The sequence below is a fragment of the Saccopteryx leptura genome, chromosome 4, assembly GCF_036850995.1.
Source record: "Saccopteryx leptura isolate mSacLep1 chromosome 4, mSacLep1_pri_phased_curated, whole genome shotgun sequence".
Lineage (NCBI taxonomy): Eukaryota > Metazoa > Chordata > Mammalia > Chiroptera > Emballonuridae > Saccopteryx > Saccopteryx leptura.
The window spans coordinates 212,654,532-212,672,576 of record NC_089506.1 but is presented as its reverse complement, the minus strand read 5'-3'; the positions used below and the strand labels follow the sequence as shown (position 1 = coordinate 212,672,576).

General features: G+C 54.0%; 2 protein-coding genes across 6 annotated transcripts; one reads left to right on the top strand and one right to left on the bottom strand.

The window, feature by feature from the left end:
* The first annotated feature begins 538 nt into the window (after window positions 1-538).
* PAQR4 (progestin and adipoQ receptor family member 4) lies at window positions 539-3,993 on the top strand. Of its 3 annotated transcripts, XM_066382812.1 has the most exons (4): window positions 539-1,053; window positions 1,334-1,491; window positions 2,374-2,595; window positions 2,744-3,993. In XM_066382812.1, exons 1-4 carry the CDS (start codon window positions 890-892, stop codon window positions 3,175-3,177), a joined length of 978 nt encoding a protein of 325 aa, XP_066238909.1. In that variant the 5' UTR covers window positions 539-889; the 3' UTR covers window positions 3,178-3,993. The 3 variants fall into 3 exon arrangements, with proteins under 3 accessions (XP_066238909.1, XP_066238906.1, XP_066238905.1); XM_066382808.1 differs by lacking the exon at window positions 1,334-1,491 and having other exon boundaries at window positions 566-1,055; XM_066382809.1 differs by lacking the exons at window positions 1,334-1,491; window positions 2,374-2,595 and having other exon boundaries at window positions 547-1,055.
* Window positions 3,994-4,128: 135 nt separating this feature from the next.
* PKMYT1 (protein kinase, membrane associated tyrosine/threonine 1) lies at window positions 4,129-16,113 on the bottom strand. 3 transcript variants are annotated; one of them, XM_066382805.1, is made up of 9 exons: window positions 15,942-16,113; window positions 15,412-15,519; window positions 8,035-8,539; window positions 6,620-7,113; window positions 5,843-5,949; window positions 5,549-5,721; window positions 5,306-5,463; window positions 4,348-4,425; window positions 4,133-4,268 (listed from the first exon to the last, which is right to left on the bottom strand). In XM_066382805.1, exons 3-9 carry the CDS (start codon window positions 8,383-8,385, stop codon window positions 4,157-4,159), a joined length of 1,473 nt encoding a protein of 490 aa, XP_066238902.1. In that variant the 5' UTR covers window positions 8,386-8,539; window positions 15,412-15,519; window positions 15,942-16,113; the 3' UTR covers window positions 4,133-4,156. The 3 variants fall into 3 exon arrangements, with proteins under 3 accessions (XP_066238903.1, XP_066238902.1, XP_066238904.1); XM_066382806.1 differs by lacking the exon at window positions 4,348-4,425 and having other exon boundaries at window positions 4,129-4,268; XM_066382807.1 differs by lacking the exons at window positions 15,412-15,519; window positions 15,942-16,113 and adding an exon at window positions 4,891-4,906 and having other exon boundaries at window positions 4,168-4,449; window positions 5,302-5,463; window positions 8,035-8,508.
* Window positions 16,114-18,045: the final 1,932 nt, after the last annotated feature.

Genomic DNA, 18,045 nt, shown 5'->3' with positions numbered 1-18,045 from the left:
CGCGCGAGGGCGCCTGATATGTCAGGCAAACCCGAAGAGGCCTGGACACCTCAGCATGCCCTGCTGCGCTCCGAGGGAGCCGGGCCTGTAAAGAGATCACCCCCGTAGTCTGGAGCAGCGGGCGACCTGACCTGTCCGAATGTCTGGGCTGCCAGCACCTTGGACAGAGCCCGAGCTGTTGGGGGTGGGGTTGGGGGGGGGGGGCTGTGCTGGGGAGGGTGGGTGCCCAAGGATGCGTTGACCTGGGGGTCGCGCGGAAAGCCAGTGCGCGCACTGCGGGAGGACGCGAGGCGCCTGGGCTACTCTGGCAAAGCCACCGGGACCCAGAACGTCGGGCTCCAAGTCACAGCTACCCCAAGCAAATGAGACTGGAACCGCCAGTGTAGGGTATGCTAAGAGGGTAAAGGCCTGAGGGGGCCTCGGGGCGGAGCCACCCGGCCAGCCGTACCCATTGGCCCTCGCAGCGTCTACGTCTGCATCACAGCGCGCGAAATGCTGGTGGAGTGGCGTGGGTGGTCAGCTGGGGCGGAGCCTTGCGTGCCCTCCAGCGTCCCGCCGCACCCGACCTTAGGGCTTCAGAGACTACTGGCTGCTGCTGCTGCTGTTGTCGCGAACTGTCCCTGCGGCGCGCCTGCCCCGGCAGCCCGGCCGCACTGCGCTCCCGCGGCCGTAGCGTTCCCAGCCTCCGCCCCTGCGCGGGGGGCTCCGGGCCCGCGCTTGCGCAGCGTAGGGGAGGCGAGAGCAGGGACCCCCGGGCCGGCGCGTGCGCGAAGCGAGCACTGGACCGTGGGCAGGCGCCGGGATGAGCCTTCAGCCGCTGCAGCCCCACTGAGGAGGAGGCCGGGTGGGTAAGAGGAGCGCGGGCCGCCCGCCCGCGCCAGGCCGGGCCATGGCGTTCTTAGCCGGGCCGCGCCTGCTGGACTGGGCCAGCTCGCCGCCACACCTGCAGTTCAACAAGTTCGTGTTGACCGGCTACCGTCCAGCCAGCAGCGGCTCGGGCTGCCTGCGTAGCCTCTTCTACCTGCACAACGAGCTGGGCAACATCTACACACACGGTGAGCTGCGCCCCGCATCCTATATCTGCGGCAGCCTTGCCCGCTCAGGGCCGGGCTCCCGAAGGCCGAGGAGCGCCCCAGCGACCAGGTCCTGGGCTGCCCTGCCCTGGTACGGCCAGGAGCCACGGTGACAAAGCTGCCATTGTCCCGATGGCGCTGCCTGCTTCCGCTACCCAGACGGGGCCCCCGGGGCAGGTGTGGTGGACCGAGCCTGCTTAATCCCTCTGAGCCCTTGGGAGAAGCCTGGTGTCCAGTCCCTTCGTAATCCCGGCCCCCTGTGCACCCCTCCCGGACCTGGGTGTTGACTTGGAGAAAGGGTCCAGGAGGAAAAGCCCCTCTCCGCGAGGCCGCCCTGCCGCCCCGGTCCGGAGCAGCCCAGTCTTGGGGCTCCGTCTGGTGGCTCGCCTCCCCTCTTCCCCCGCCCTGCCCCACAGGAGCTGGGCCCCTCCTCCGAGGCCCCGCGGGAGCTGTGCTGACACAGCCTTGCCCGTCCTTGGCCTGCCCTGGCCGAGAGGGGCCCTGAGCGGACTGGGCCTAGCTTTGGGACTTACCCCACTAGGGGACTGTGGCCTGGCTAGGCTCTGCTGATAGTGGACAGCCAGCAGCCCCAGCCTGCTGTGCCCACCTTTGACCCCTGTGAGGTCAATGACAGAGTGCCAGCAGGGAAGGTTAAGACGCCTGGGCTGGGAGGTGGTGCCTGGGGAGTTCCCAGAGGTGGTGCCTGGGGAGGAGATGGAACGAGTTCCTTCCGGCTCCTTTTCCCTGCCTGGCCTAGCCCCTTGTGGAAGACAGAAAGGCCCAGATCCTTCATTTGGTCACTTATGGAGAGAGGACATAGGGTTGGGAGGAACAAGCTTAGTGGCCCTGGGACCTGGTATCATTGTCCACATGTTCTTTTCAGAACTTAGCTTAAGTCACACCTCCTTCTGGCTTCTGCTGACAGAGGCCAGGTTAGGGGTTTGGGGCCCCTTGCTTCCCCAGGAAGTGATATGGCTGTAGGCGTGAGAGCAGCTTGGGAGTCAGACTGCCTGGGCTCTCTCCTACTTGCGGGAGTCACCTGGGACAGGTTACAGTTTCCCCACTGCAGAGTGGGGATGACACTCTCTTCTACTTCCAGAACTATTGTGAGCTCTGCTGAGTAAGTAAATTTCCTAAAAACCCACGGCCTGACTGTCCCAGGTCTGGTGATAGCTGTTACTGTTGTCAAGGCCTGTCTCGCTCTCATTCCTCTTGTATTCTTTAGACTGTGGACTCCCTGAGGACATGATCTGTCCTCTGTGCTGAAGCTGTGTGATGGATAACTGTCTCCCTTCCCCAGGGCTGGCCCTGCTAGGCTTCCTGGTGTTGCTGCCAATGACCATGCCCTGGGGTCAACTGGGCAAGGATGGCTGGCTGGGGGGCACACACTGTGTGGCCTGCCTGGCACCACCTGCAGGCTCTGTGCTCTACCACCTCTTCATGTGCCACCAAGGGGGTAGCCCTGTGTACACTAGGCTCCTTGCCCTGGATATGTGTGGGGTCTGCCTCGTCAACACCCTCGGTGAGCCAGAGGATGGGCTAGGGGACTAGAAGGATGGAAGCTGGAGGGCAACTGGGAGGGGGCTGCTGGGGAGGCTTACACAAGCCCTGGGTAGACAGGGCAGGCAGACCCCCAGACTAATGTGTCCTCTCCTCTCTCCTCTGTGCAGGGGCCCTGCCCATCATCCACTGCACCCTGGCCTGCAGGCCCTGGCTGCGCCCAGCTGCCCTGGTGGGCTACACCATGCTATCGGGTGTGGCTGGCTGGAGGGCCCTCACTGCCCCCTCCACCAGTGCCCGACTCCGAGCTTTTGGCTGGCAAGCTGGTGCCCGCCTCCTGGTGTTTGGGGCTCGGGGCGTGGGGCTAGGCTCTGGGGCTCCAGGCTCCCTGCCCTGCTACCTTCGCATGGATGCCCTAGCACTCCTTGGGGGACTAGTGAACGTGGCCCGTCTGCCAGAGCGCTGGGGACCAGGCCGCTTCGACTACTGGGGCAACTCGCACCAGATCATGCACCTGCTCAGTGTGGGCTCCATCCTGCAGCTGCACGCTGGCGTCGTGCCTGACCTGCTCTGGGCTGCCCACCATGCCTGCCCCCCAGACTGAGCCACCGCCCACACCATGCCAGCTTGTCCAGTCTTCTAGGGCCAACAACATCAGGCTTTCCTCCTCCTGCTGGTCTGCAAGGGGCCGGCTCCCTGGATGATTCCCGGCTGGAGGCTCCTGTCTATTCACCTCTTCTACCCTGTGGACGAGCCTCTACTACACACACCTCGGAGCTCCAGCTTTCTTCCCTGCCTTTTTCTAGGGCACTGTCTTCCTGTGCAGGCTGGAAGAAAATGGTCCTTCTCAGGGCCTTGGCTTACCCTTTCTGACTTGTGAGGGTTGGGCCAGAGGGATTCTGGGGTCGTCTCACTCTGCCAGCCCAGAGCCAAAGCCCCACCCTGCCCCTCCTCAGACCCTCACATGAGGTACCTCCTGGGTGGCTGGCCCAGCAACCAGCCCACGGTTCCTGACCCCCATCTTTCAGCCCTGCATGCCAGCCCTCCCAGCAACCTGAGGCTCACCTACCCCTTCTCCCTTCTGTCCAGACTGTGGAGTGAGGGGTTTGGGCAGCAGGACACTCTCCCTACCCCAGGACCAAGGGGCAAGAGAACTGCTGTTGCTTTTTCCAGGCAACTGGCACAAATATGTAAAGAGCTGAGTGGCCCTGGACCCAGGCCCCGCTGGGCCAGGGGCCCACCCTCCATCTGAGTGCCATGCTCTGCCAGCTCAGCCTGCCTCCTGGGGATGTGTCTGCTCAGGAAATCTCTGTTCCACACAGCGTGGGACTCCCAGCTGCAATCTGCTGGCCTGGCCCCGCAGCAGGGCTCACTCAGCCTCAGCCCCTCCCAGGGCGACGTCAATAAAATGGGCAGGAAGCGCTGTGTTGCCATGCAAGTAAGCTTGGGTGCTCCCAAGATCCAGATACCTTTTATTAGACATGGCAGGCAGGAGGGACCACCGGAGTTCCCAGAGAAACCCCAGCCTTCGGGAGGATGGGGGAAGGAGCTAAAAGGTTAAAAGCACCAAGGCAGGGCTGGGCTCAGGTTGGGCCCATTGAGTCCTCAAACAGACCAAGGAGGTTCCGAGGCTCAAAGGAGGGGAAGGAGCCCTGAGGAGGCTCATAGTCAATGTCGCTTAGGTCCAGAGCATCCCTAGGGAGAAGAAAGAGAGAGAAATGACACTTGGGACTTGAAAGGCCCCTTCTCTACCTCTGACCTTGGGCCTACGCACCTCAGTGTGTGCCTGCTCCGGGGGGTGGAGGTGCTCCTGGCAGCTCCGGCCAGGACGGCCTCGGGAGAGAGCGAGTGCCTGCACAGGGTGGGCAAGACAGGCGGGATGTCACGCGGTGGGGAGTGCCCAGGAAGGAGGCCGTGGGAACAGCAAGATCAACCCTGTTCCTATGCAGGTGCCCGCTGGACACAGGCAGGGGCCACAGTTGGGGACGATGAAAGTGTGGTGCCCTTTGAAAGAATCACTTCCACAACTTTTAAAGTCTACTTGAACACACTCAAAGCTCACCTGTCCCTTTTCAGAACACTCAGGCTTCAAATGAGCTGGCTTTGAAATGAAACTATGTTAAATGACGCTTATCTGGCACTTTATGTCTGCTATAAAAGTGTCCCTGTGACAATGGGGTGACATTTCATAAGGAATTAACGGTATGATTCCTCCTGAGAACTGTGTCCAGAGTATGTGGTTTTCCTTTGCCACATTTTCTTAATTATAGCCTCTCACTTGGCCACAGGCACCGGGGACTAAGGAATTCCTCCTAGGACGGGGGCTCACCAGGCTCTGGAAACCCTGTCCCCCGAAAAGGACAATGCTTTTGTCCATGGGCATTGGCAGCCTCGATGGGGTTGGAGCCGTACCACATACCTCTCCCAGTGGGGACATGGCTCTCCCACTGCTCTGTATTGTGGCAGCACCCTAAACGTCAAGTTGCCAGTTCTGCTGTGCTCTGCACAGTGGCCGTTGCACACACTGAGCTTAGAAGGAAACAGCTGCATTCAAACCAGGCCAGACTGCACTTACACCTGCCCTGGTGCCTTCCCCAGGGTACGAGGGGGCCAGGTTTGTGGGAGGCGTCCCTGTTTACCATGAACTCCTGGGTAGAGCCTAGCGTCTACATGGGGTTTGCCCACCAACAGCCCACCTCCCCACCCCCACCCGTTCCGGAGCCGTCACCCACCCTATGCTGTCATCATCCCAGATGCCGGAGTGGCTGCTCTCCAGGAGGAAGCTGCAGGGCGGTGAGCCAGGCGGGGTGGCTGGAGGGCCCGGCGGGGAGAGCCAGCTGGCTGGGTGAGCCAGACCATGCCAGAGCCAGCACAGCAGGACGAGCAGGGCCTGTGGGGACAGGGCCGAGGGAGGCTGGGCAGCACCCAGGACCAGGGAGCAGGGTAGAACAGCCTGTCACCTTTGCCAGGCTTACCTGCCACAGGGCCCACCCTCGACTCAGGGCTTCAGCAGCCATGTACCACAAAACAGTCCAGGGCCGTGGCTGCCTGAGCATAGGCAGGGCCAGTAGGGCCTCAGCTGTGGCCCGCAGCTTGGGATCAGGCTCCAGCATCGTGATGAGGACAGACCGCAGCTCAGAAGACAGGCCTGACCACGGGGCAGGGGCAGGGGCATGTCAAGGGTGACTGAGCCCTGAGCCCAGCAGTCCCCCACACAAGTCTGCCCTCCCTGTGACACCATGTCTCCTCCCATTCTTGCCCCCACTCACCAGCAGTGAACTCAGGGGGCAGGTAGCCCTGGCGCAGCTGCTGCCAGCCCTCTCCACCATGGGGCAGCTCCATATTGCACGCCACTTCCAAGATGGTGAGACCCAGACTGGGGGGTGGGGGGGTGGAGCAATGGAAACAGGAATACAAGACAGGCACGGTTGGCCTTGGGTCACAGACCCCAGAACCCCAGGAGGACCCTGAGAAGAGGGTGGGAAAGCCATGAGCCAGGGAAGTGGGGAAAGAGGGGCTGGAGGCTCTGAAAAGACCCCAGCAGAGCCAGTGATAGGACCACATTATGAAGAATTGCCCTAGTGCCCAGTGCAGCCTACACACCAGTGTGGTGAGTCCTGCTGGCACCCCTACCAAACAGGCACTGTGGTTACTAGTGTTACTATCAGGGCCCTGTGCATATGGCTGGATAGACTGTTAGAGGTAGAACAATGGTTACCAGCATAGACCACAGAACCCAGCTTCACTTGCTAACTGGCCTTTGGACAAGTCCCTTAACTCCACTGCGCCCGTTCCCCTGTAAATGGAATAATCCCTCTGTGGAAATGTGCTAAGGAGATGGGTGAATCTAGTATAGCAGCTCCCGGTGGTTTGCTGCTTAAACACCCTGACTCTGTAGACCCCCCTCAACCAGAGGGTTGGCCTTCACCCCCTCAGGACAGTCTTCCAGCCTGAAGCAGAATCTTCCTGACTTGGGACTAGGACAGCATTTCCCTCCTGTTGACTGCACCCCAGCCGGGAAGGGCCTCCCACAGCCCAGCCCTTACCTGAACACATCAGCTGCTGTCCCGTAGGAGCCCTGCAGCAGCTCGGGGGCCATATAGCGGGGGTCTCCCTCCTGGGCCTCACCAGCTCCCGACTCATCCAGCTCCACCAGCAGCCCAAAGTCACCCAGTTTGCAGTGGCCTCGGGGCCCCAGGAAGATGTTGGCAGGCTTGATGTCAAGGTGGACCAGACCTTGACCATGCATGTGGGCCAGAGCGAGCAGGGTATCCCGCAGGTAGCCCCAGACCTCAGCCTCGGGCAGGCCAGTGCCCCAGGCCTCACAGTGCTGCTGAAGGCTGGGCCCACACAGCTCCATCTGCAGGTACAGGATGCCGCCCTCCTCCCAGGCTTGCTCCAGCCGCACACAGCACGGGTGCTGCCCCACCTTCTCATGGCCGCGGACCTCAGCCAGCTTCCGGGCCCGGTCCTTGGGGCCCCGAAATGGTGATATGGAGCGCTTTACTGCATAGAGTCGGCCATCCTCCTTGGAGCGAACCTGGAATGAAGAATGTGTCTGCAGGTGGGGTGGGAGGTGGCACCACCATTTAGCAGAACAATCCAGCAGATTCTATTAAGATTTCACACGTGCAGAGGAGGCAGAATGGCATCTACCTTAGACAGACCCCTCCTCATGTAATAGCAAGACCAGAAAGACCTCCACCCTATGCACTGGGTCACTGGAGGCCGACCAAGGAAGAGAGAGGGTAGACCTCTAAGTACTAACCCAAAGGGTCTCTCAGACTTTTTTGAAGTGAGTTCAGAACACTGGTTACAGTAAAAAACTGGTTACAGAACAGTATAGCAATGTGACCCACTGTGTAGAATATTAATGTGTGTGTCTCTATATAGTCAATTCTAGAGATATAGAGAAATTTCTGGAAGGAAGGATGCCCACCTAAGAAGCCCAATGGTTTCCCCAGAAAGAAGAGCTAATCTAGTAGTACTCGTGTAGGGAAACTACAACTACCATTTTAAAGGAAATATAAATTATTGGAAAATATATTTTAAGAAAAAAAAGGTGGCGTGCAGAGTCCAGTCCAGGTGCCTATGGCCTGGGGGCTGGTGGGCGGCAGGGCATGCACCACACTCTGGGGGCTGGCTCTGGGGGCCAGACAGAGGCAACCAGAACCCCCAGCATAGCTGGCTCCAGGGTGAGAATGGGAGCTGGGAACCACTGCTGGCACGCCAGGCTCTGGACTAGGGAGAGTGTGCACTGAGGGAGCTGTCCAACTGGCCCATGTAGGGGGGGGGATGAGAAAGCGCCAAATCCAACACTGAGGAGGGGCATCTCTCAGCTCAGAAGAAGTGGGCTGTCAGGAGAGAAGAGAAGCTGCTCAGGACACTATCCTATCCAGGCAGGGGGAGGGAGCCAAGGGTACACCCCCAGACAGACCCACAAAGTTACCACTCCACTCACCTTGAAGACCTCTCCGTACGAGCCATGGCCTAGGCGGCCAAGCCTCTGGAAAGTTTGCCGGAAGAAGGACTCGGGCTGGCTCTGGTCATAACTGGGGCTCTGCAGGATCTCACAGGCTTTGCCTTGAAAGGACACCCTCCGGGGCTGGGGCTGGTGCCAACCAGGGGTCCGAGGAGGGAACAGGCGACTGATGGGGATGCTGCCTTTGGCAGGGGGCCGGGGCGGAAGGCTCTGACTAAGCCCCCTGGGCCTTTTGAGGGAAAAGCCAGGTTCTGCATGGCGGAAGTAGGCTGGGACTGGGATGGGGGTGCCACTCAGGGGTGGCGGGGTGCCCTCTGTGGGCACTGGCATAGCCAGCACAGGAGGCCCTCCGAGGTAGAGTATAAAACAGTGTGTCCACTCAAACAGCTCCTTGTCCTGTGGATCCAGAGGCTGTGGAAGAAAGCAGCGTCTACTCTGCACACATGTTCTGCTTTAAACATGGAGGCCGTGGGGACACGAGCACCTGATGGGAAAGGCAGAGGACAAACATATACACATCTGCTCAGTCGTCTGTACGTGAAGGACATAGAAACAAACTGAAATGCATGGGGCCGTGTCCCAAGGGCTCCTACAGTCCAGCAGAGATTAAACCAAGGCAGGTCTGGAGCCAGACCACCTGTGCATACATCCCTACCTTATCACAGCTGCTATTTGATCTTAAGAGGTGCAATCTCCTTCAAGACTGGAAGGGGGAAACACACAGGACCACACACTCCTTTATCTCTAATTCCAAAGTGAAAAAGTCTGATTCCAAGTTTCTTGCTCTGTTTTTCAAAGCCGTGAAGCTGAACCTCATGCAGCGGAGTTCCCCTTTCAGCCCCGTGTTGCAGAGGCTAAGTTCCAGCTCGGCGTAGCAGAGAGGCAGGGGCTCCCTCCTCCCACAGCCCGTCCTCATGAGGCAGGAGCATTACGAGCATTATTAGATCCAGCAGGCCAGGAATGCCACAGCCCAATCACTCAAGCCCCAGCTCAGTCCTAGGAAGGAGGTCCCACACGGGGAGAGGCAAGCTGAGAAGGTCAGAGGCTGCTGTCCCCATCAGAGGCAGCAGTGTCACTCAGGAAGATGGGCATAACTGTCTCTGCTCTGCCTAGAGGAGAGAAGGTAATAAAACAGAGAGCTCTGAAGCTCTCCATGAAAAAAAAAAAACAACTTTATTTGAAAGAGAATATGAGAGGTTTAAAGGTGCTCTCAAAAATTAGTTCAGGGTCCTGGACAGCTGCCTCAGTGGATAGATCATCGGCCTGGCCTCTTCCTCTCTCACAGCCAGTGGCTTGATTGGTTTGAGCATTGGCCCAGCCGCTGAGTATAGCTCAGATAGTCCAAGCGCCAGCTTCAGGTGCTGAGGATAGCTCAGGTGATTCGAGCATAGGCCCCAGACAGGGTTTGCAGGGTGGACCCCAGTTGGGACGCATGTGAGAATCTGTCTTGCTTTCTCACCTCCTCTCCCTTAAAAAAAAGAAAAAGAAGGGGAAAAAAAGAGCCTTCCTGGGGTCAGAACAAACATCAAACACTGAACTCAAAAGCTACCCTGTTGCCTGACTAGGCGGTGGCACAGTGGATAGAGGGTCAAACTGGGATGTAGAGGACCCAGGTTCGAGACCTTGAGCGCCTGCTTGAGCGCAGGCTCGTCTGGTTTGAGCAAAGTTCACCAGCTTGGACCCAAGGTCGCTGTCTTGAGCAAGGGGTTACTTGGTCTGCTGAAGGCCCAGTCAAGGCACATGTGAGAAAACAATCAATGAACAACTAGGTGTCACAACGAAAAACTGATGATTAATGCTTCTCATCTCTCTCCGTTCCTGTCTGTCTGTCCCTATCTCTCTCTCTCTGATTCTGTCTCTGTAAAAAAAACAAAACAAAACACACACACACAAAAAAACACACACACAAAAGCTACCCTGTTAAAAGAGCTCAAATTTAATTGGATCAGTCTATGGAGCACTTGATTCCCCAGGACAAAAACAATACAGAAGAGAGCCAGCAACTGGGGGATCCTAGCAGGTGGCTATGGTCAGGGAAAGCACAAAGAGAGACCCCCTAAAGCACAACCCAACATCCATGGTTGTGCATCTGTCAACAGAGAGGCAGGGGCTCCCACAAGCCTGTACTCATGTACTCCAGGCTGGGCCCTCTGAGGAGCAATATCAGGGACTTCATATTGCAGAAAAGAGATGTCACTACAATGGCCCAGCCAGTCACTAGCTAAGCAAAATACAATCCACAGTTACTAAAACATATTATCTAAAATGTCCAGTTTTTGCCCTGGCCGGTTGGCTCAGTGGTAGAGCGTCGGCCTGGCGTGTAGAAGTCCCAGGTTCGATTCCCGGCCAGGGCACACAGGAGAAGCGCCCATTTGCTTCTCCACCCCTCCCCCTCTCCTTCCTCTCTGTCTCTCTCTTCCCCTCCTGCAGCCGAGGCTCCATTGGAGCAAAGATGGCCCAGGCGCTGGGGATGGCTCCTTGGCCTCTGCCCCAGGCGCTAGAGTGGCCCTGGTTGCAGCAGAGCGATGCCCCAGAGGGGCAGAGCATCGCCCCCTGGTGGGCGTGCTGGGTGGATCCCGGTCAGGCGCATGCGGAACATGCGGAAGTCTGTCTGACTATCTTTCCCGGTTTCTAGCTTCAGAAAAATACAAAAATAAATAAATAAATAAATAAAATAAAATAAAATAAAATGTCCAGTTTTCAACAAAAAAATTATGAGACACAGGAAAGTGTGATCTACACACAGGAATAAAAAGGCAACAGAAACTGCCTGTAAGAGAGACCAGATGTCAGATTTAACAAAGACTTCAAAATAGCCACCATAAATATGTTCAAAGAATTAAAGAAAACCATGCTTAAAGTAAAGAAACCATGACAATATCTCACTTAATAGGGAATATTAATAAGATAGAAATTATTAAAAGATTCAAATGGAAATTGTAGAGTTAAAAAATGTAATAACTGAAAAAAAAATAAAAATAAAAATAAAAAAAAATAAAAAAGAAAAAAAGAAAAAAAATGTAATAACTGAAATGAAAATTCACTGGAGGGGTTAAACAGTAGAAGATAAGATTGAGAGATTATACAATCTGAAAAACAGAGAAAAAAGAATGAAGGGAACAGAGAAATATAGGACAACATAAGTGTACCGACATAGGCATCAGGAGAGAAGAGAAGGAAAAATATGCTAAGATGTAATGAGTAAAAACTTCCCAAATGTGATTTAGAAAATCATTAACATAGCCAAGAAGTAATAAACATCAAGTAGGATAAATGCACAGATCCACATACAGACACATTATGCTAAAAGCACTGAAAACTAAAACAAAGAGAAAATCTTGAGCGCAGGAAAAATGACTCAACACTTACAAGCCTCCCCATAAGATTAACTGCTGATTTCTCAACAGAAAAAATGGATGCCAGAAGGCAACGGGATTACATATTCTAAGTGCTAGAAGGCAATTTGTCAACCAAGAATCCTATATCCAACAAAACTATCTTTCACAAGTAAAGGCAAAATAAAGACATTCCCAGATAAACAAAAACAGAAAGAATGAATTGTCAAGAGACCTGCTTTACAAGAAAAACTAAAGGAAGTTCTTCAGGCTGAAATCATGTGATCCCAAACTGTAATTATAATCAAAAAAATGAAGAGCACCAGTAAAGGTAATTATGTAATATAAAAGACAGTATAAATACACATTCCTTCTCCTTTCTTCTTTTAACTAACTTAAAAAGCAGTTGTATAAGGCCTTGACCAGTTGGCTCAACACTAGAGCGTTAGCCTGGCACGTGGAAGTCCCGGGTTTGATTCCAGTCAGAGGACACAGGAGAAGTGAACATCTGCTTCTCCACCCGTCCCCCTCTTCCTTCTCTCTCTCTATTCCCCTCAGAAGCCATGGCTTGAATGAGTAACTTGGCCCGGGGCACTGAGGATGGCTCCATGGCCTCACCTCAGGAGCTAAAATAGCTGGGTTGCTGAGAAACAGAGCAACGCCCCAGATGGGCAGAGCATCACAGAGTAGGGGCTTGCCAGGTGGATCCTGGTCCAGGCACATGTGGGAGTTTGTCTCTCTGCCTCCCCGCTTCTCACTTAATAAAAAGAAAACCAAAAAACAATTGTTTAAAACAATATGTATGGCCTGACCAAGCAGTGGTGCAGTAGATAGAGCATCAGACTGGGACACGGAAGACCCAGTTCGAAATCCCGAGGTCATTGGCTTGAGCATGGGCTCATCTGATTTGAGCAAGGCTCACCAGCTTGAGTTGAGCCCAAGGTCGCTGGCTTGAACAAACAGTCACTCAGTCTGCTATAGCACCCCCAGTCAAGGCACACATGAGAAAGCAATCAATGAACAACTAAGGTGCTGCAACAAAGAATTGATGCTTCTCATCTCTCTCCCTTCCTGTCTGTCTTTCCTTATCTGTCCCTCTCTGTCTTAAAAAAAAAAAAAAAAAAAGATAAAACAATATGTATGTAATTGTATTGTTGGGCATATAACATAAAGAAATGTGATATACTTGCAAATAACAGCACAAAGGAGGTTGGAGGGAACAAAATTGTATTGGAGCCCTGGCTAGGTAGTTGTTGGTTATAGCATCGTCTGGATACACTAAGGTTGTGGGTTGGATCCCTGGTCACTGCACATACAGGACTCAACGAATGAATGCATAGGTAAGTGCAACAAATTGATGTTTCTCTCTCCCTGCCTCTTTCTCCAAAATCAATAAATAAAATTGAGGGGAAAAAAACTGTATTGGACTAGAAAATGACAGCAGATGAAAATTCAAACCCACAAGAACAAAGGAAGAGAACCAGATGTGGTAAATAAGGTCAATATAATAACATTATGCATATACACTTTTTTCCCTTTCTTCCCTCAGCTTTCTTAGGAAATTAAAGACAACCTAAATATGTAAATAGAAAGACATTACATGTTCACAGATCCAAAGATTTAATATGGATAAAATGGCAGTACTTTCCAAAATGATCTACAGATTCAGCACAATCCCTATCAGAATCCCAGGTGTATTCTTTGCAGAAATTGTAAGCTGATTCTTAAATTTATGTGGAAATTTACCAGACCCAAAATGAAGTTGGAGGATTCATACTTCCTCATTTCAAGACTTGCTACAAAAGCTATAGTAATCAGTCCTGGTGGGTGGCTCAGTGGATAGAGCCTCCGGAGGTGTATGGATATCGAGGTTTGATTCCCAGTCAGGACAAACAGGAGAAGCAACCATCTGCTTCTCCACCCCTCTCCCCACATCTCCTCCCACTCTTTCCCCTCTTCTCCATCCCCAGCCAGTGGCTGGATTTGTTCAAGCCTGGCCCAGGCACTGAGGGAAACTGAGGGGCACTGAGGTGTATGAAACTCAGGTGTTAAAAATAGCTCGGTAGCCTGACCAGGCGGTGGCGCAGCGGATAGAGCATCAGACTGGGATGCAAGGACCCAGGTTCGAGACCCCGGTGTAGCCAGCTTGAGCATGGGCTCATCTGGTCTGAGCAAAGCTCACCAGCTTGGACCTCAAGCCAAGGTCACTCGGTCTGCTGAAGGCCCACGGTCAAGGCACATATGAGAAAGCAATCAATGAACAACTAAGGTGTCACAACTAGAAACTGATGATTGATGCTTCTCATCTCTCTCGTTCCTGTCTGCCTGTTCCTATCTATCCCTCTCTCTGACTCTCTATCTCTGTTAAAAAAACAACAACCTAGTACTGAAAAAAGCTACAGTAATCAAAACAGTGTGGTAGTCACATAAGTATAGACATAAAGACCAATAGAATTGAGAATTTAGAAATAAACTCTCTCATTTATAGTAAATTAATTTTGACAAGGGTGACTGAACAATTCAGTGGGAAAGAACAGTCTTCTCAACAAATGGCACAACCAGCTATCTACATGTAAAACTCATTTGACAGAAAAATCTGGTCTGACCTATTTTTTCCCTCTAAGTGTGAATATTCATATTCAACAGAAATATTAATGTGTTTGACTATTGGATGATGTTCCAAACCCAGGGGTGGTGCTACAAATAAATTAAAATTATTTTTGTTTATTTTTTTTAAAGAGAGAAAGGAGATACATTGATATGTTGTTCCACTTATTTCTGTATTCATTTATTGAGTCCTGTATGTGCCCTGACTGAGGATCAAACCCACAACCTTGGTGTATCTAGATGACACTAACCACTAGAATATCCAGCCAGGACCTTATAAGTGTTATACACACCCTTTTAGCTTTATAAAATCTGACACATTTTGAATTCCAAAACATACCTGGCCTCATGGGTTTGAGGATCTTTAATATTAACCTCAGGGATGGATCAGCCTAGTGTCTGGCATACAGATTCCTCAATAAATGCTGTTAAAGGACATACAAAGTTAAAGAGGCCCCACAGGTATAAGTGGCTTTGTGTGTTGGGGCAGAGGGCTTTTGCGTTGCTATAATGTAATTGAAATAAAACCCAGAAAACAAAAGGGGTGAAGTTTAATTTTGAGAGGAAGCCACAATGTATCAAAAGATGCTATACCTAACAAGGGTATAGTCAGTAACTGAAACCAGGAGGGGGCCGTAATCTGAAGTGTGCCCTCCAGTCCCTGGGAGAGTGAGGGCTGAGGGAAGGACCCCCCACAGGTGTCTGCCTGGAAGACTCACCCTACATCGTTTGTTTGTTTTAAGTGAGAGGAGGGAAGTTAGTGAGACAGATTCCCCCATGTGCCCGTACAGGGATCAACTCAGCCACCCCCATCTTGCACTGATGCTGGAATCAACTGAACTATTTTTAGCACCTGAGGCTGTGGGCTCAGACCAACCAGGTATCCTCAGTGCCCTGGGGCCAAGCTTGAACCAATCAGGCCAATGGCTGTGAGAAGAGAAGAGGGAGAGAAGGAGTAAAGGGAGGGGGAAAGGGGGGGAGAGAAGCAGATGGTCGCTTCTCTTGTGTGCCCTCACTGAGAATCAAACCCAGGACTATACGCCAGGCCAGCGCTCTATCCACTGAGCCAGTCGGCCAGGGCCTCATCCTACATCCTGTGATGACCCATCCTCTGTCTCTTTTACCAAAGGAATCCCACTCCAGGGTTTCTCAAAGTGAAGAAATGAGTTGTCGGAATCCAGGGCACTGGTTAGAAGCACAGCCTCCAGACTCAATCCTGTCACATCTGGAGACACTGGACCCCTGCATCTTAAACCAGTTCTCAGACAATCCCAAAGTCACTTGCATTCTAGTACCACAGGCGGGGCCAAACAGCTTTGGGGGTGGGGTAGGGTAGGTAGGAGCAAGGTGAATACAGGATAGCCCTAAGCAGAGGCAAGGCCAGGGTGACCTTTACAGCTTCCACAGGCCTCACCCTCTTACTTGGCCGGACACATCTGCTGACCTCAGTCTACCGCGCTAGACTGTGAGTTTCTCTCCAGCAGGGCAACAGCAGATTCACCTCCGTGGGCGTGGGGAAACCCTGGCGAACAAAGTTGAGTAGACCAGCTGTCATGCGGGAGGGGCTGTACATGGAACGTGGGTGGGGCTTTTCCTGGGAAGGACTGGCAACGGGGGCGGGGGCAGTCGCTGGGATAAGAGGTTCCCGGATGAAACAGGACAGGAGGCTGTAGAAGGACAGGAGGCTATAGGGGAAGTGGGCGGGGTCGCCCCCGGGCAGGTCTAGCCCAAAGAACGGTTAGCAGAGGGGCAGGGCGGGATCCAGCCCGACAGGGAAGGGAGAACGTGAAAGGGATGAGGGAGGAGGATGAGGGAGGAGGATGAGGGGAGGGATGAGGCTGACCTGGGGAGGAGCTCTCAGAGGGTAAGAGGTGCCGGGTACAAGGGGAAGAAGAGAGGAGGGCGGCCTGTCCGGAGAACCTTTAAGGCTGGGCCTGGGCTCACCTGGATCGGGTGGGCAGGACGCTGCTCCGCGAGACCCCAGATCCTGGGCAGAGAGGCCGCGGGGAACCCTCGGGGTAGTCAGGAGGGCCAGGGTCTGCGGTCCACAGCTCTCTACGCCGGGAAGAGAGGACACTCTGGAGGGGGAACGGCCCGTGAACGCGCGCGGAACCAACTCGCGCCAAAAATTCCAAACCGGCCTCGAGTCCCCGCCCAGGAACGCCTCTTACCCCGCCCCCTCCCCGAGTCAGCCCATCAAAGGCACCCAACCTCCGTCCGCCACGCCCCCGCGTGCGCGTCGCCGACCCCGCCCCTCGGGCTCCTCCGGCCGTGAGATCTCACTGCGCAGGTGCAAATCATACTTGGCGCCGGCCTTGTGGCAGAGGGGGTTTGCGACGTGCCACCCTGTGGTTGGACCTTGCGTCCGGTCTAAACAAGACTTTGGGATGCCTGGTTTCCGGGATGCCGACCGACCTCTGGACCCCGGTCCCGTCACCCATGACCCTCTCTGGGCTGGCTTAGTTTTCGCGTCTATGAAAGGAGCGGTCACCGCGTTTTGGCCCAGAAGTGTAACTCAAGAGGCGGTGTCAGGACGAGACAGGAAGTCCCTACGACCTCTGGGATCCTGACGGGGCGGAGTTCCCCGGGCTCGCTGGTTACCCCCATACACAACACTCACCCGTTGTGCACCACACCGGGAATGCGGTGGGAATGCCAGACAGACATTACTCAGAAATGCGGAGCGCGCGGCTTCGACTTCGGGAACCAGGAAATGCTATCTCTTTCAGGAAGCCCTCCAGACAGGCTGGAGCCGACCTGCTTTCGGGTCTCAGCCACCTCGGTGGCAGCCCTTCCCTTTCATTGGATTTGAGACTTGAGCTCAGCTCACACCTCCCTCAGCTCCTTCCCGGCCGAACGCCCCTGGGAACGTCTCTGGGCCTTTCTGAGTTTCGGATTGGTCTCTCTAAAAATTGAACTGATGGAGCTTTCCTCACGTTCGAATGGGATGATCCCCTTAATGTGCTTAGCAGAGGCTGGAGCAGAGCAAGTGCTGATTCCGAACATTAGTGTAGCTGGGGTTGCTCCTTCATGGAGGGGACTTTTTATTCCATTCAAAAGGGTGGAGGGGAGTCATACTTCCAGACCACCCTCCTTAGAATGCTCTGCATTTCATCACATACCTTTTCCTGCTTCATCTTCGTGTTGCACTTAACCCCATCTGAAATTCTATCCTCTCTATTTATTGTTTTATTTGTTGACTGCCCATCCCCCAAGTCTCTGAAAGGTCATGGATTGCAGAGCTCCCAGCCTGCTGCAGTGCAGTACCTGCCCTTCAGCAACCTTCTCCAGCGGACAGGCAAGCTGGCATCCCAGGTGGAGACCCAGAGTTTCTCTGGAGGACTCAGCACCCCCACCTTGCCTTGCACTCTTCCTTTGTATTAGCATCGCTGGCAGCCACAGCCCCTGTGACTCATCTGGATCCTTGTTAAAGACCCCAGGCTTGTCCCCAGGAGGCCTGAGAAGCAAGCATGCCCCTCTCCAGCTGCCAACCCGTCTACCAACTCCATCTCCAGGAATCCTGGACTCGGGCCTCTTTCCACAAGCCCATTCTTTTTTTTTTTCTTTCTTTTTTTTTTTTTTTTAGAGACAGAGACAGACAGGAAGGGAAAGAGATGAGAAGTATCAACTTGTAGTTGCTGCACTTTAGTTGTTCATTGATTGCTTTCTCATACGTGCCTTAAGGGTGGGGTGGGGGACTCCAGCTGAGCCTGTGACCCCTTGCTCAAGCCAGAGACCTTGGGCTTCAAACCAGTGACCTTTGGGCTCAAGCCAGTAACCATAGGGGTCATGTCTATGACCCCACACTCAAGCCGGCAACCCCGCATTCAAGCTTGTGAGCCCATGCTCAAGCCATATGAGCCTGCACTCTAGACACCTCAGAGTTTCAAACTTTGATCTTCAGCATCCCAGGTCAACACTCTATTCACTGCACCACCACCTAGTCAGGTGGCAGCCGCCACTGTTGCCCATGCCTACTGCACCACCACCACAGCTGCTGCTTCTTATTTATTTATTTTTTTAGCAAGAGGAAGGAAGGGAGACAGGA

Bases quoted from the DNA above. Each gene is read 5' to 3' on its own strand.
- PAQR4 (XM_066382812.1), top strand. From the start codon at position 890: ATGGCGTTCTTAGCCGGGCCGCGCCTGCTGGACTGGGCCAGCTCGCCG. The intron at 1,492-2,373 runs GCTGGGCCCCTC...TCCCTTCCCCAG, and splicing joins CCCCGCCCTGCCCCACAGGA to GGCTGGCCCTGCTAGGCTTC. The intron at 2,596-2,743 runs GTGAGCCAGAGG...TCCTCTGTGCAG, and splicing joins CTGCCTCGTCAACACCCTCG to GGGCCCTGCCCATCATCCAC.
- PKMYT1 (XM_066382805.1), bottom strand. From the start codon at position 8,385: ATGCCAGTGCCCACAGAGGGCACCCCGCCACCCCTGAGTGGCACCCCC. The intron at 5,950-6,619 runs GTAAGGGCTGGG...CCCACCCCCCAG, and splicing joins ACAGCAGCTGATGTGTTCAG to TCTGGGTCTCACCATCTTGG. The intron at 4,426-5,305 runs GTGGGTGACGGC...CACCCTGTGCAG, and splicing joins TGGGATGATGACAGCATAGG to GCACTCGCTCTCTCCCGAGG.